Consider the following 14,352-nt stretch of genomic DNA (forward strand, 5'->3'; position numbering starts at 1 on the left):
CTCTTGGTCTGAACTCAAACAGAATACTTTTGTAGAGCTAGTCCTTTAAGGAAAGGAGGTTTGATGGGCTTCCCTGGTGGTCCAGTGGTTAAGAATCCGCCTCGCAATGCAGTGGACACCAGTTCGATCCCTGGTCCAGGAAGATCCCACCTGTTGCAGGGCAACTAAGCCCGTGTGCCACAGCTAGGAAGTACACTCTGGAGCTTGTGCTCGGCAACAAGAGAAGCCACTGCAATGAGAAGCCTGCGTGCGCACCGCAGCTGGAGGGCAGCCCCACCCGCTGCGACCAGAGAAGGGCCTCAGGCAGCAACAAAGACCCAGTACAGCCAAAAGTAAATATATGTCTATATTACTTTTAAAGAAAGGAGGTCTGTACATCAGTATGCTCAGGAATAAAAACTCAAGCTACTGCTAAGTAGAAACTCATTTTCACAGCTAGATGGTGATCAGTTTAAGCAGTTCTTTGTTAGGTGTAAATGAATACCCCTCACCCTCTCCAAACCTGTGGTTCTCTTGAGTCAAGGCAGGCTGTCAGAAATATTATTCTTTGGTTTTCATCAAATTCCCACCCCACCCCTGGGGGTTCTGATTGGCCAGGTACAGAGTGGGAGGTGGAGGCCCTGGATACTGGAAGAGGCCTTGGTGAGTCTACTGTGTCCCCAGGTGAGGGCTCTGGTGTGTGTTTGGTGACGGGGGTGGGGATAGACCTTTGGTTTACATAACCGTTCCTCCATCCCAGCAGAGGTTATGGTTTCTAATCTATTCTGATAAAGCAAGGACCATCCCTTCACTAAGGCCAGTCACTCGATGATATACTGCTTTAGACGTCCCAGCTCTCTGACCTTTGAAGCCAGACAGAAAGCCCAGATGAGAAGGGGCTCTCAGCCACCCTCGTACATGCCCAGGCCCTGCCCACTCCTGCTGGGACCCTGACCTGTGGCGCTAAACCCTGGACCCCCTGCCATCCCAATTTCACATATACTGGTGGGTGATGCTGGAAACGCCAGTCCCCATTCTTGGCTCTGCCCCACCAAGTGGCCAAGCCCTGGCTGATCACTTACGGAGATGCTCAATGATGCTGTCGATGGTTGGCTTAAAAAGGGCATTCATGGCATCTGGACTCATCCTCAGCATCCCCTGCGAGGACCACTTGACAAAATCCACACTGTGGGGCGGGCAGAGAGAGAGTGAGAGTGTAGAAAGGATACCCAAGTCACAGGCCTTGGCAGAACAGCTGTCACATCTGAGGGGGGGAAGGGGGTCTGAAAGTCCAAAGATCCCTTAGTAATACCCTAAACCACCAGGATCTAGACCCTTAGGAGCTTAAAAGCTAAGGCACAACCTCTTCCGTTTCTCTTTACTTTGGGCTCTGGCCAACCCTCTCCTGATACAGTGAAACCCAAAATCTAATGCAAAAGACAGAGTGATAATTCAACAAATATTTACTGAGCACCTACTCAGTGCTCAGTAACCCACAACAGAACCCACAACAGGTTCTGTTGTGGACTCTGGGGACAAAGCAGGAGCCAAACTTCCCTGCTTTCGTAAAGCTCATCTTTTTAGTGCATAATCATAGCTAACACATAGATAGCACTTTCCAGGTCCCAGGCATTGTGCTAAGCGTATATGAATTCATTTCACCCTCACAGCAACCCTTTGAAGTAAGTGGAATTATCATGCCCATGTTCCAGATGAAAAAACTAAGGACCAGAAAAGTTGACTCACTTTCCCAAGGTCACACAGCAAGCGTGTAGGACTGGAACTCAGAGTCCACACCCCCTTCCTCCCTCCCATCAACATCTTCTACCCCCTAGACTGTCCTGAGCCAAACGTGAGCCCGACTCACTTGCTCTTCCTCAAGGCGTGCTCCACGCTGTGTCCCCGGAACTTCTTGTAGTAGTCAATGAAGGAGAAGGGCAGGGTGATGTTCAGTGGGTTAGTTCGGTCTGGGGCAGCCGCCCTTTTTCGAGACTCAAATGCAATCATTAAGTCAACCCAGGCCGCAGGACGCTTAATTTTAAATTGCTCAATAAAATCCTCTCCGAATATCTTACACAGAAGCTTTTCGAATTCATAGTCTACTCCTAAAGATCCATAGGGTCCACCTAGGTCAAGAACAAAATGGGAGAGCACTCTGTTAAAAATAGAAACAGAATCCGAAGTCTGAGTAGCAGCCTACCCTGGGTTTTGCCAAAGACAGTAGCCCAAATGTGGGCCCACTTAGCCAGCAGACCGCAGCTGTGTGTTTTTACTTACTCTTTAAAACCCTTAGGTTCTTCTTATTCCACAAGGGAAAACTTTGCTATAAAAATCACTCGTCAACCATTGGTTTAAAATTATTTACATTTTAAATAAAATCAATGCATTTAGCTAATTGGGAACATCGTGGTATTCCTTCCCAAGAAATCTAAGGACTGAGTCTGTGAAGCCAGCAGACCTCACCAAGTCCTTGTGATCTACTAATTACTCATCCTTTCCATCCCCACTAAAAGGACAAGCATGTTCTTTGGTTTTGGTGGTCTCATCCTGGGATCTCCATGGAAAACTTAGCCACAGCACCAAATCACAGGTGATGATCATGGCCAGGATCTGAAACAGGCTCACTTTAGGCCCGGACCCAAGTTATGGCAGTTTGTGTTTAAAGGCCATTTAATGGCATTTTGCTGTCTGGTCTCACACATCCATACTGCTCATAATCTCACGTGCTGATGGCACTGAAAGAGTGAGATGCTGAGAGAAATCAGAAATGAGTAAAACAGCTCAGGTATGAGAAAATTAGCCATTTCCCTCATTTTCTCAGGCTTACCTGTTGCTTTGTACAGTTCTTTAAGATGTCCCTCTGGTAACCGTATCTGATGGACTGTCAGGTCCACGGTGCCGCCGCCACTGTCCACCACCACATACTTGTCACCTGGTACAAAACAGCCATCCTTTATACAGACCACTTGTCCACTGTGTCCTGGAACAATCTGGCAGGTGATGACGGGGTACCCAGCTAAGCTCCATCAACACCCATTAGTACAATGGTTTTGCTAATTAGGAGCACAGCAAGTTATTCATGACTAAAGAGAATGAGATAATGTCTGCCCAGAAATGCCAGTTAGCATGGACTGTGAACACAGACGAATGAATCTTTAAGACTAAAGCATTCATGTCACACGACACCGCAAACCTGGCATGTACAAATTGACAACTTCCTGCCAAGGTAACAGCACCATCGAATGACCTGCTGTTTATAACACAAGGCTTACCCTGAACTGGTGAGTTCCAGCTCCTATTTTTGTTCTGAAGAGCCTATATGGTTTTAGAACATGCAAAATTACAGCTCCAAAAAGAGCTCTCCCTGGGCAAGCAGGTCTGTAAAACCGATTTGGAACATTTTCCAAAAGTGTAAAAAGAACAAATAGGAATGCATTTTTGCCAACACACACACACACACACACACACACACACACACACACACACACCCCAGCAGGGGCAAAGGACATTCAAGGACACTACCTTCCTCCAGCTCAGACCAGATTTCTCCTATGACATTCTCCACCAGAAAGGTCCGACTCTGCCGATTACGTCGTATGTGTTCCTTAGCTAGTGGCCAACAGAAAGAAAATAACAACGGGTGAGAAAGCATGAAAGAGCCGCAGTCCCTTTAGTCAGTGGAGGTGAGAGAGCATGGGAGGTTTGGGAACAGAACATTTGGTGATCTTGATCAGAATGATTACATAAATACAACATGGGGAATGACAAAGCCAGCTCTTCCACAGCAAGGAGCTATTTCCACCGGCCTCCATCTATTCATCTGCCTGGAGCTAGCCAGTGCCCTGCTGAAAAGCTCACCGTGGTGAGATTCCCTTCCTCCAGGAACCGTTTCAGGGGAATGGAAATAAAATAGGTCAGTTTCCTGGCTCTGCTGCCCTAGGGAGGAAGCTGTCTGCCAAATGGCCTGCAGTGCGCTTGGTTAAATAATTTCACATCAAGGAACTTGGTCTGATACATGGAATGCGGGGTATGTTTTCCTATCTGGGTCTGGGATAAACCGGCCTGGAGCCCTTTCCAGACTCAGTTGAAGTCGATATGCTCTTCCGCCACAAGGTGGCGCGGCTGAACCTAGCGAAGCCGGCGCCGCCTTTTTCCCCGCACAATGCGGGACAACCTAGGGGTGGCTGGGGTACTCAGTGGCTGTGATGCCTTGCATGGGTATTTAATCTCCCGCTGGCTCCCGACAGCCCCTTGAGACGGACAGGGCCCAAATCATCGTCCTGTGCTCAGATGAGGAAACCAGGTCAGGGAGGTCAAGGGACTTGGCGTTCCCACAACTCTGTCTTGCAGCCTGAAATGAACCCTCAGACGGTGGACCCCCTGCCTTTGAGACTTAACAATTTAGAGTGAAGTCTGAAAACGCTGAATAGGAATGTTAAGAGGAGGGAAAGATGCTGTGAGAGGGAGCCTGGGAAGCACCAGAGCACAGGCACGATGGGAATTGGGGCAAATCACTTAACCTTTCTCGGCTTCAGTTCCCTCATCCATAAAATGGGATGATACTACCTGGCCCAAGCTCCACGCAGGCTGAGCAGGGACTGGCCCTCTGATTTGTTGTCAGCACCCACTGTGACACCAGGCACACAGTAGGTGATGAGGAAGGCAAAGCACCAAGTATGAGACAGTGAACTCAACAAATGACCCCCACCATGAACAGTTCAGAGCAATCCTGGTTTTAAAGACAAAGGCTCTAATCCACCACTCTGCGCCCCACCAAATCTTTAGTCCCTCAGCCCTACAAATCCATCTGCTGCTTGTTATCCAATAAAGGACCCTTGACCCTCCAGCTTCCTTCAGCAAGGAGCACAGTGTTCACAAGGCTGCATCTCCTCTGGGGATTAGAATGACAAACATCAACATCGGGCCAGCCTTAAGCTCCTCAGGCCGTCCCTGATTAAAGAGCTCCGGCAGGCCTGGGGTGGTGGGGGGTCCCAGGACTCAGGGCTTCTCTCCTATGCCCAGCTCCAGATGAACTTACATTGAACACTTTGCAGTGGGGACTGACTTTCCAAAACAGCCTAGGTGGCCAAGAAAATGGCATGTGTAAAAAACGGCTAAGTGAGGCTAATAAAACATGTTTTGAGCACTCAGAAAATCCTGTTTTTCAGGCAAATATGCCCAAGATTGTGAAAAATGTAGCCTTTACTAATATCGTTAAGTCCTTTTGGAGTCGAATAATACCAACAGTAAACCCTGCAGTGCTGGAGACAGAGTCTATCAGGGAGGGGCATCAGAGGGCAGAGAATGGCCCAAGGTGGGGGGGCTCAGGCTACTGATGCCATCCTGGGTACCCCCTGATTAAGCACTCTGCCAGGCCTTCCCACACAGCACTCTGTCCTTCTGGGAGGGAGGTTCTCAGCAAAAAGCAAGGTTAAGATGGAACCCCTGCCTCACTGACCCTCTGAGGGGTGGTAGCCAACAACATGAGGATTTCAAAAACCAAAGACACTGCTCTGAGCACAGAAAACAACAGCAAATTCCACAAGGCACAGGGCACAGACATGGAGCAGTGTGGGCATGATAGAATACATTAAAGGAAAGAGAGACAAAAACTCCTGAGCTCCTGGGAAAGGCAGGCATTCTAACGGGTCCTCCTATGTGAATGTTGTGCTTAAGAAGTCTCAAGGAGAGCTGTGCTCAATCAGCTAATTCTGGCATGAGCGGCTGTCTATGAACAATTGAGTAAGGATCAGTATATGAAATAGCCCAGTCAGACATTCCTCTTTTTTCCAATTAAAACAATGATCCTGAATATTTAAAATGTGAATGCATTGGGTTTAGTCAGCAGTGAGGCTAGCCTTGTGAGAAAAAGGCAACTCGAGCCCCGAGACTTGGAGGGAAGCCTGTTTCCGTTCGCTCTGGGTGAATCAGATCCAGGCGGCGAACACATGGCCCTGGCAGGCTGAGGGGGCAGCAGCCTGGTGACAAGTGAACTTCCTGCCACTGTCTCATCGCTCAGGTTCACAGACTCCTCCATCCTAGGTTAAAAATGAAAAGCATGGCCGCTGGGGCAGAGTCACCTTGTAAAGAGGAAGAGAGCCCTGTCTGGACAGGAATGTGTGCCCGCCAAGGGTGAGCCTGGGGCCCAGTGTCCCAGGCAGTGCAGAAACAGCCTTCAAGCTGAGGATCAAGGAAAGCTCAGGACTAACTGGTGACAGTTCTCACTCATGTCATCCCTGTCCTCCTCCAGGACCTGGGCCTTCCAGGGCAGGATGGAAGTGGGTTGCAGTGATGGCGGTGGGGGGGGCGGGGGGGCGGCGGAGGCGGGGGTTGCCCTTGAAGTCCTCACTTGGGCAGAGAGCTCAGAGCTGGGGTGCACAGTGCCATCCCCCACAGCTCCTTAGCATCCGTGTTCACCCATGTGGCTCTAACTGCCCAGGGTATCTGCAGACACCATGGCCCTGGACAGATCTAAAGAGCCCTACATTCCAGGGAAACAGTTCTGAGGAGCAAGCTTGTGAGCAACTTGCATATAGGTCAATATCAGGTTTTTCCACAAATTGTCACAGAATTTTTGGCCAACCCAATATTGGAGAGAAAAAAGGCCCTTAAAATGCCCAACCTGGGTTTCCCTGGGCAGTGCTCCTTCCCACAGTTAAATGAGCGTCAACCCCTCAGGGAAAGTCCGCCCTTTTCACCTCTAGCCTCAACTCTCGCCAGGTTTATAGTTAAGATTCACAATGAGCACATCACATACAAAGTGGCCCCAATGAATGAGTCAGCAATAAATCAACAGTCTTAATGGAGGCATTAATAACAGGCCAGTGGAATTAGATTAAGAATCAGTTAATAGGAAAGACTTAAAAGCCGAGTAAAATGCATGGCCAAGAGCCACTCTTGGACTGCTCTCACGTTCTTGGGAGAGAAGGGTCCTCCCCTTAGGCACTAGGGTTGGTGATGAACAGCGGTAGCCACTGCTGAGTTTACAGTGTCCTTGGAGGGGCCGGGTTGGGGGAGGGGGGAGCTGAGCACAGAGGTATTTAACTCCAGCCTCCTCCAGAAGCATCTTGAGGTCTCCTGGCATCTTGAGGGCTCCTGACGGCCTTTGCAAACTCTGAGGCAGAGACACATGCAGGGGGCCGGAGAGGGGCCAGCGGGGAGGGGAGAGGGGCCAGCGGGGAGGGGAGAGAGAGAGCAGGTACCCTGTGCAAACCCAGCTCCTACTGTGTCACTGGAGCTGTACCCGTTGACCGCGGCCTTGCTGCTCAGATCGGTCATCTGGTGCAGCCGCAGCTTCCGGCAGTAGATGGAGGCTGCCTCGGGCTCCAGGGCAATGATGAGCTGCTCCGAGTTCTCTGGGGAGGCCAGGCCTGCCTGGAAGACAGAAGGCAAGGCTGGGACCCCTCCGAGGACACCCCCACCTTGGGTGTGAGCACCCCCAAGGAACGGGCACTCATCCTCTGCTTGTTGGGGAAACTCCCTCCACAGGCCCCTGCAGAGCCTAAAATTGGGGGTGACTGGGTGCTGAACCCTAAGCCAGGTACCCAAACATCCCAGACTGGGCAAAGGAAAGAAAGTGAAAGTGAAGTTGCTCAGTTGTGTCCAACTCTTTGCGACCCCATGGACTGCAGCCAGCCAGGCTCCCCTGTCCATGGGATTTTCCAGGCAAGAGTACTGGAGTCGGTTGTCAGCGTACAAGTATTCTTGGCAAGTGTCAGGCTTTGTGAGCCTCAAGGCCGCCTGCATGTTTGGCCCGCTTGGCCCACAGTTGAGAAGCCCAAAGGGGCAAAGGACTCAAAACTTAGAAAACCAACCCCGGATGGAAGGGCGATCATGGACTGTTTCCGGCTCCAGAACTAAATGGCAGGACCAAGGCCTAGCAAACACCAATGGTTGGTGGCCTAGGAAACAGAAAGACCATCTCCGGGCCTCAGCTGTGCGAGAATCTGAATCTGCTATGTGGGCATCTGACCTGTTAACTCCGGAGCACCAAGGGGGCTCCAGGAGAAAGTCCCTCACCCCCACCCTGGAATCCACAGGGTCCTCAGGTCGTAGATGCGGGGAAAAGCCCACTGGCAGTTATCCTGTGCAAAGCCCCTCTCCTGTTCACAGCAGATGTGCGTCTGCCCCGTGACGCCTGGCTCGCTCCAGCCACAACCCCTCCAGGCCTCTCAAAGGGCAGCCAGGGGGCTTCGGGAACACCCCTCTGAGGCTGCGCAGAGACACAGACCGGCTTGGCCTTGACCTGGAGCACGAGGTGTGCTTGCTTGCTGAAGCTGCCCATGCTTATGGATGCCCTTGGTTGCCAACATGACGGGAAACTAAAACTAGCTCGTTCTGGCACCGCTGTGTTTGCTGTCTTTGCTGCCATTTCCGAGGGAACCCGGGATGTTCCCTGGGTGCAATATCCACTTTGGAGAAGGCCCCTGGTTCTCCCCAGGCCCCAGGAGAAGGCCCCCAGGCTCATCTTGTCAGCCAGGGTCTGCCTAACATCACACTCGTAAATGACCCATGGGGAAGAGCCAGCCTAGGGTCATGAGCAGAAGGGGCTTTGGAGGGTCAATTATTGGGCAAGGAAGGGAGGGGAGTTGAGGTTAGAAATTGCAGATACCTTTTATCCAACTCCTTCACTTTATGCAGAAAGAAACCAAGGCTTGGAGAGGTAGGGTCACCAACTGTCCTGGGTTTCCTGGGACACTGATCTCTCAGTGCCCAAACTGGGACAGTCTTAGGCTCCAGGGTAACCAACAGAAGTGAGAGTCAGCCCAGGCCCCACAGACTAGCTCTAGAACTGGTTCTGAGCTCTCCTGTTCTTAGTAATTCCAGTTACTGAAGTGGGGCCCAGGCCTCCATGCTTTGACAGAACTCCTGGGTGCCCCTAACACTCCCCTCCTGAACTGGTTTGAAGGTGCGATCTCCACTCATTTAGTCTGGGACAGGACTGCCTATACCTGCTGCCATCTGTTCTCCCGAATAACCGTATTATCCCAAATGAACCAATCAATTAGGTCTCAGATACCCTTAGCCGGCAGGTGACAAAGTCTCTACTTTGCCAAAACTAAATGTCTGCCAAGGGCAGAACCCTTCTGGAAGACTGTCCTTCACAAAACCAGATGGAACCACACGTGGCTTCACCCTCCATGGGAACCTGCCTCCTTCCTGCCTCAGTTGAGCCCAACCACACAAGCAGGATCTGTTGCCCATCAGCCGGGCCCCCAGGTTGAAGAGGCCAGGTCTGCCCTGAGCTTACACGGGTCAGTGGGTGATTGACGCAGGTGTGTGCCAAGATTCTGGTCCAAGGGATTAAAGTGCCCCCTCCCCCAGCTTCACTTTCTCACAGGATCTCATCAGACATCCTCAGTAAAAAGGCAGCCGAGGGTTAAGGTGCCTGATGAAAGAAGCCATGGGTTACCCACGGCAAGTGCTGCCAGGAACAGGGAAACCTCTGAACCTTTCTCCCCAGGATCCCAGAAGAAAAACTCCAGAGTGACAGCAGGAGGAGCCCTGTCTACCGCGCAGTGCTCGTGGCCTGGTTCTTCCATCCTCATAAAGCCAAGACCCTTCTAGACCAGGAGCTCACAGGCCCGGCTCCCACCACGTGGACTGAGGAAGAAGGAAAGATGAACAACAACAGCGAGCCCGGGATACACAAGCCTCTCCTGCAAAGCTCAGGATAGGAGGAGGCTGCGGAGGGCAGAGCAGAGGGCGCCCAGGACTCAGTGTCAAGGAGGAAAGGCACGTTCCTGTCTCTCGGTACTGTCAGCCAGCCAGGCGGTGCCTACATGGCTGGTGAGAATAGCTGGGTCCAGGGCCTGTCTGGGGCAATGGGGACTGCAGGGGAAAAAGGAACAGAGAAGACAGACACCTTCATTCCTCTCCAGGCCTTCCCAGAAATTCTGAACAGGCTAACTTACATGTGAAACATCCATGGAAAATCACATCAAGTCCAGAGGAGTGAGGGGTCTTGAGTAGAATGATACAATTCAAGGGCGTCCGAGGGTCCCTTGGTGTTTGACTGAGACCACCTCCCACCGGGATGCTCCCACATCCTGAAGATGTGAAAGACTAGCAGACTGATCTGAATCTGCCCCCAAAGAGCCGGGGCTGCACCCCTCGGGGGACCATTCATCTGTCCCTCCCCAGCTGGACTGGGCTCAGCTCCACAGCAAAAGCTTTGACCCATTTCCATGAGGAGTTCCCCACAATACCTGGGTAAAGATGCAGATGGAAGTGGAGGTGAAGAGGACCCCAAACCAGAGGGGAGGAAAAGGCAAGGTCGGGGGTGGGGGGTGGCCCGGCAGTCTCTGGGAGGCCCAGGACCAAGTAACCACACTCCTCTGCTTGAACCAGCCCCCATCCCCGCTCCCCAGCAAGACCGAGGCGCCATGTCCCCACCAGCCAATGCTCAGGGAGGCCACAGGCAGAGCGGAGAGAGAAGCCAGAGAAGACAGCTGTCTCTACACAGATTCCATCTCCCCAGGAGGCTTCTCGGAGCTGCCGGGAGACTCTGAGTAAAGGAGGAAATGCAGATATCTCCGCCAGCCTCTTGCAAACCCAGATGTCTTTCTCTCTGAGCAGAAGGATGCCGTGCCCTGAAATGCAAGCTTAGTTTGTCTATAAAACCACTCCCTGTCCTCAGCAGAAGCCCCCTGGCCTAGGGGCTACAAGAGACCCCAGGGGTCTTTGCCTGGGATCAGTTCAGGGTCAGCCAGGACGGAAGAGCTCACTCTCCGCTTCCAGTAACCCTACCCCTGGAGCTGGTATCCCAAGGCCACGGTTCTGTTCAGTGTGAGCTCTCCCTCTGCACAGCCCCCGGCCCAGCACGTGGCATGTTCTGCCTACCACCGTCGATCCGTGCGGACCTGTCTAACTTCTCCTGCAAGAAGGGGTGTTTTCCAAGGGCAGCTGTCAGGTCTTCTGGCCCTAAAGCTCACAGTAGGTGCTGAGAGGGCAGCTGCCAGATGAATGAATCGCCCATCCCTCCAGCTAGGCTTTCTGCGATCCTCGGGCCCCTCTCAAGAGAGCTTTGCAGGCATGACCTGAGGATTCTACAGTCAGAAAGCCTCTGAACCAAGAGCAGTCTCCTCCATCTGACTCTCCGCATCTGGGCCAGCAACAGCTCAGTCGTAGTATTAGTTTTTAGAGCTCAGTTTCCTGGTCACAAGCTCCACTGGGAGGGGCGGCGGGGTGAGAAAACCACACTCCAGGGAGGCCAAGGACGAGGGCAGTTACCACCCCGACTTCTCTGCTCCTTGGCCCTGCAGTCAGCCAGGAAAATCTGCCAAGGGGCTGTGTCCACAGCTGCGTAAAAGGCCCAGCCTAGTTGAGTGCTTGGCTGGCCTGGCATCGATCGACCTGCAAAGAGCTACAGCCACAGGGCTTCTGAGTGCCGGGTTGGGTTTCTTTCTTGATGTGATTATCTTTCACTGCTTGTTCAGAAAGGGAGGCAAATGCAAGCTCTGTGTTAGATGAGATCATCATGGGTATGGCAATATAATTTATTTAACAGGTTTCTGGAACCTATGAGAGTTACACATTTTAAGCAAAATTCATCTAGAAATACACTACACTACTTCCTATGCATGATTCATGCAGGACACAGTGGAACTGTCTCCTATTCTAGCTCTTTTCTGAGGGCCTCAGAAGAGGCATCAGCTGTTCTTTCTGTTGCCATCTTTCCAGTGAATGCTCTTAAAGGGTCTAAAGCTGCCCCAAGAAGGTGGATCATAAAAGATGGAGCTTTAACCCACTTCTTCAGCAATCACTTGACACAAGAGGGGTTTGGGGGGATTCACAGATGAAGCTGCCCCCATGTCAAGTGCTGGGCAGCCCTCACTGGCTGTGAATCACAGACCTTCAAGTTCAAGCCCCAGGCCCACCCCCCTTGCAGGCCTGCTTCTCCCCAGGATTGCTTCTGTCTCTCTCTTCATCCAGGCCTCTTCCTCCTCCACCAGGCTGATGGGAGGTTGACATTCAGCCACGTGACAATGCCATGAACTTGCACCCAGGAGCCTGGAAGGAGGGGCTCCATTTGCCACATGCAAGCAGGGTGGGCTGACCAGTTTCCCAGCTGCCTTGATGGAAAACCATCCTGCTCTCCCTGCCTGCTCATCTGCATGAAGCCAGGCCGGTGGGCCGTGCTTCTGGTGGAAGGGCTGCTGGGAAGGCTCAGGTCTCAGAAGCTGGGTGGGCCAGGAACTATCCTTTTTGCTCAGGTTTTGTATGTGTCAGATTTCTTCAGAGAAACAGAATCAGTAGAATGTTTGTATATGTAGAAAGGGGATTATTATAAGGAGTTGGCTCACATGATTGTGGAGACTGACAAATCCTAAGACTTCAGTCGGCAAGCTGGAGGCTCCGGAGGGCAGACAGTATAATTCCCTTGCCAGCAGGCTCAAGACCAAGCAAGAGTCCAGTTAGAGGCCAAAAGCAGGGGAAACAATGTCCCACTTTGAAGGCAGGCAGGCAGGAGGAATACCCTCTTACTCTATCTAGGAAGGTTCAGCCTTTTGTTCAAAATCAGGCCTTCAACTGATTGGATGAGACCCACCCACCTTAGAGAGGGCAATCTGGTCTATTTAGTCAATCAATGTAAAATGTTAATCTCATCCAGAAACACCCTCATGGCAATACTTGGGATGATATTTGACCAAATATTTGGATACCCTGAAGCCCAGTCAAGCTGACACATAAGAAGATTAACAGCCACCATTCTCACTCTGTATAATAAATGGGAGGTGAGGAAGGAAGAGTTGGAGAAATGCTAACTTGGGAGAGTAGCAGACTCCATTCACTTTGTCCTGAAGACTCTTCCAGAAGATATGCTAAAGAGGGTGCCCCTAACATGTTACAGACCCTTTCCCAGAAGTACAAATGGCTTCAGTGAGCCACTTGGATGTGAGCAATTTGAGAGCAGGGCCCCTGAGCACCTACTGCATCCTGGAAAAGCAGGCTGCTAGCACAGGCTTGTTTAATGAATAAATGAAACAGTGAACAAAGAATGAATGAACAATTGGTCCCTGCCATCTTCAAATCCATCCAGTGACTGTAAACTGAACACAAGTATCAAAAAGAGCCCCAAATTAAGCTGCACACACAGTGGCCAGGACAAACGTTACCCGGTAAGGAGAGGACAGATCCACTGGCAGGGCATCTCCTGGCCTCAGGAAGCAAATCCTCCCATCCCTTCCATCCATGCTTGTCACCTGGGCCCTGCCCAGGAACTGCTGGCCCTCCTACTGCCCGAGGTGCCAAAGCCCAGAGGACACCCCATCCACCCCAGCCTGGCTTCCCCCTTAGCCTCCTCAGTGTAAGGGGTCTTTCCCTACACTCCCCAGCTACCCACCCAGAGAGGCATCCCTTAAAGAGCTGGCCCAGGACTCCACAGCCCTGATCAATCTACCAGTCTCTGCACCTCTTACTTTTTCAGGCTAAAAATAAGAACTGTCCCATTTCCAGGTCACATGTTTGTTGCTGAAGTCTTCCTGAGGGCTGGAAAATGAAAAAAGTCCAAACGATGAATCTTGAGGATCCTTCCTGGGAAAACTCAGGCCCCTGGACAGTGTGTCTCAGCAGACACCTGGGTCCCCGGGTCCTGTCTCTGGATCCTTGGACTCTGCCTGAGGGCTGACACCTAAGAAGAGCTCCCTGATGCCCAGGGCTCCCGTGGGCAGTGAAACTGCACTTGGATCTCTTCCTTTTTAAAGAAGTTGTCTGTTTCTGGAACTTCTACCCGCTTTCCTTGTCCCTATAAAAACAAATCTATTTTTGGCAGATGCATAGACTGAACCAGATTCTCACGCTGAACAGAGGAAAGGGAGAGCAGAGGAGACAGGCTGGGGCAGTGGAGGGAAGGAGCGGATCAGGGGTAGGGTAAGGAGGGGACACTGTCCTTCCCTGAACTGGAGTAAAGCCCCAGGCATGGAGGACAATTTAAGGTACGCCCAGGCCCATCTGACTGGTGCTCAGTGTGTGTGTGTGTTAGTCGCTGAGTCGTGTCCGACTCTTTCAGACCCCATGGACTATAGCCTACTAGGCTCCTCTGTCTATGGGATTTTCCAGGCAAGAATACTAGAGTGGGTTGCCATTTCCTTCTCCAGGAGATCTTCCTGACCCAGGATTTGAACCCAGGTCTCCCACATTGTAGGCAGATGCTTTACTGTCTGAGCCATCAGGGAAGTCCATGTGATTTTCCAGGCAAGAATACTGGAGTAGGTTGCCATTTCCTTCTCCAGGGTTAGTGCTCAGGGTGGATTCAGTTGAGGTTTTTGAAAGGAAAGGTCCATCCTTTCCTTTGAGTCTGTGGCCACACACTCAGCATTAGAGGTGCATCTCCTGGGAAGGGCAGCTAACTCCAGGAGGCATGGCAGAGGA

The 14,352-nt window shown here is 51.6% G+C and overlaps 1 protein-coding gene across 2 annotated transcripts in view; it reads right to left on the reverse strand.

Moving 5' to 3' along the window:
• HSPA12A (heat shock protein family A (Hsp70) member 12A) overlaps positions 1 to 14,352 on the reverse strand; it is a 173,316-nt gene that overhangs the window by 4,310 nt on the left and 154,654 nt on the right. For both annotated transcript variants that reach the window (XM_086377089.1, XM_086377090.1), the window contains 5 exons: positions 7,182 to 7,353; positions 3,502 to 3,588; positions 2,807 to 2,911; positions 1,847 to 2,105; positions 1,062 to 1,165 (listed from right to left, as the gene is read on the reverse strand). In XM_086377089.1, the coding sequence (XP_086233215.1) occupies positions 1,062 to 1,165; positions 1,847 to 2,105; positions 2,807 to 2,911; positions 3,502 to 3,588; positions 7,182 to 7,353 (727 nt within the window). The remainder of the gene's footprint in view (positions 1 to 1,061; positions 1,166 to 1,846; positions 2,106 to 2,806; positions 2,912 to 3,501; positions 3,589 to 7,181; positions 7,354 to 14,352) is intronic.

The sequence above is a fragment of the Bos grunniens genome, chromosome 26 (genome assembly GCF_055505025.1).
Source record: "Bos grunniens cultivar Pamir isolate PY7600 chromosome 26, Bosgru_T2T1.0, whole genome shotgun sequence".
NCBI classification, from domain to species: Eukaryota; Metazoa; Chordata; class Mammalia; order Artiodactyla; family Bovidae; genus Bos; species Bos grunniens.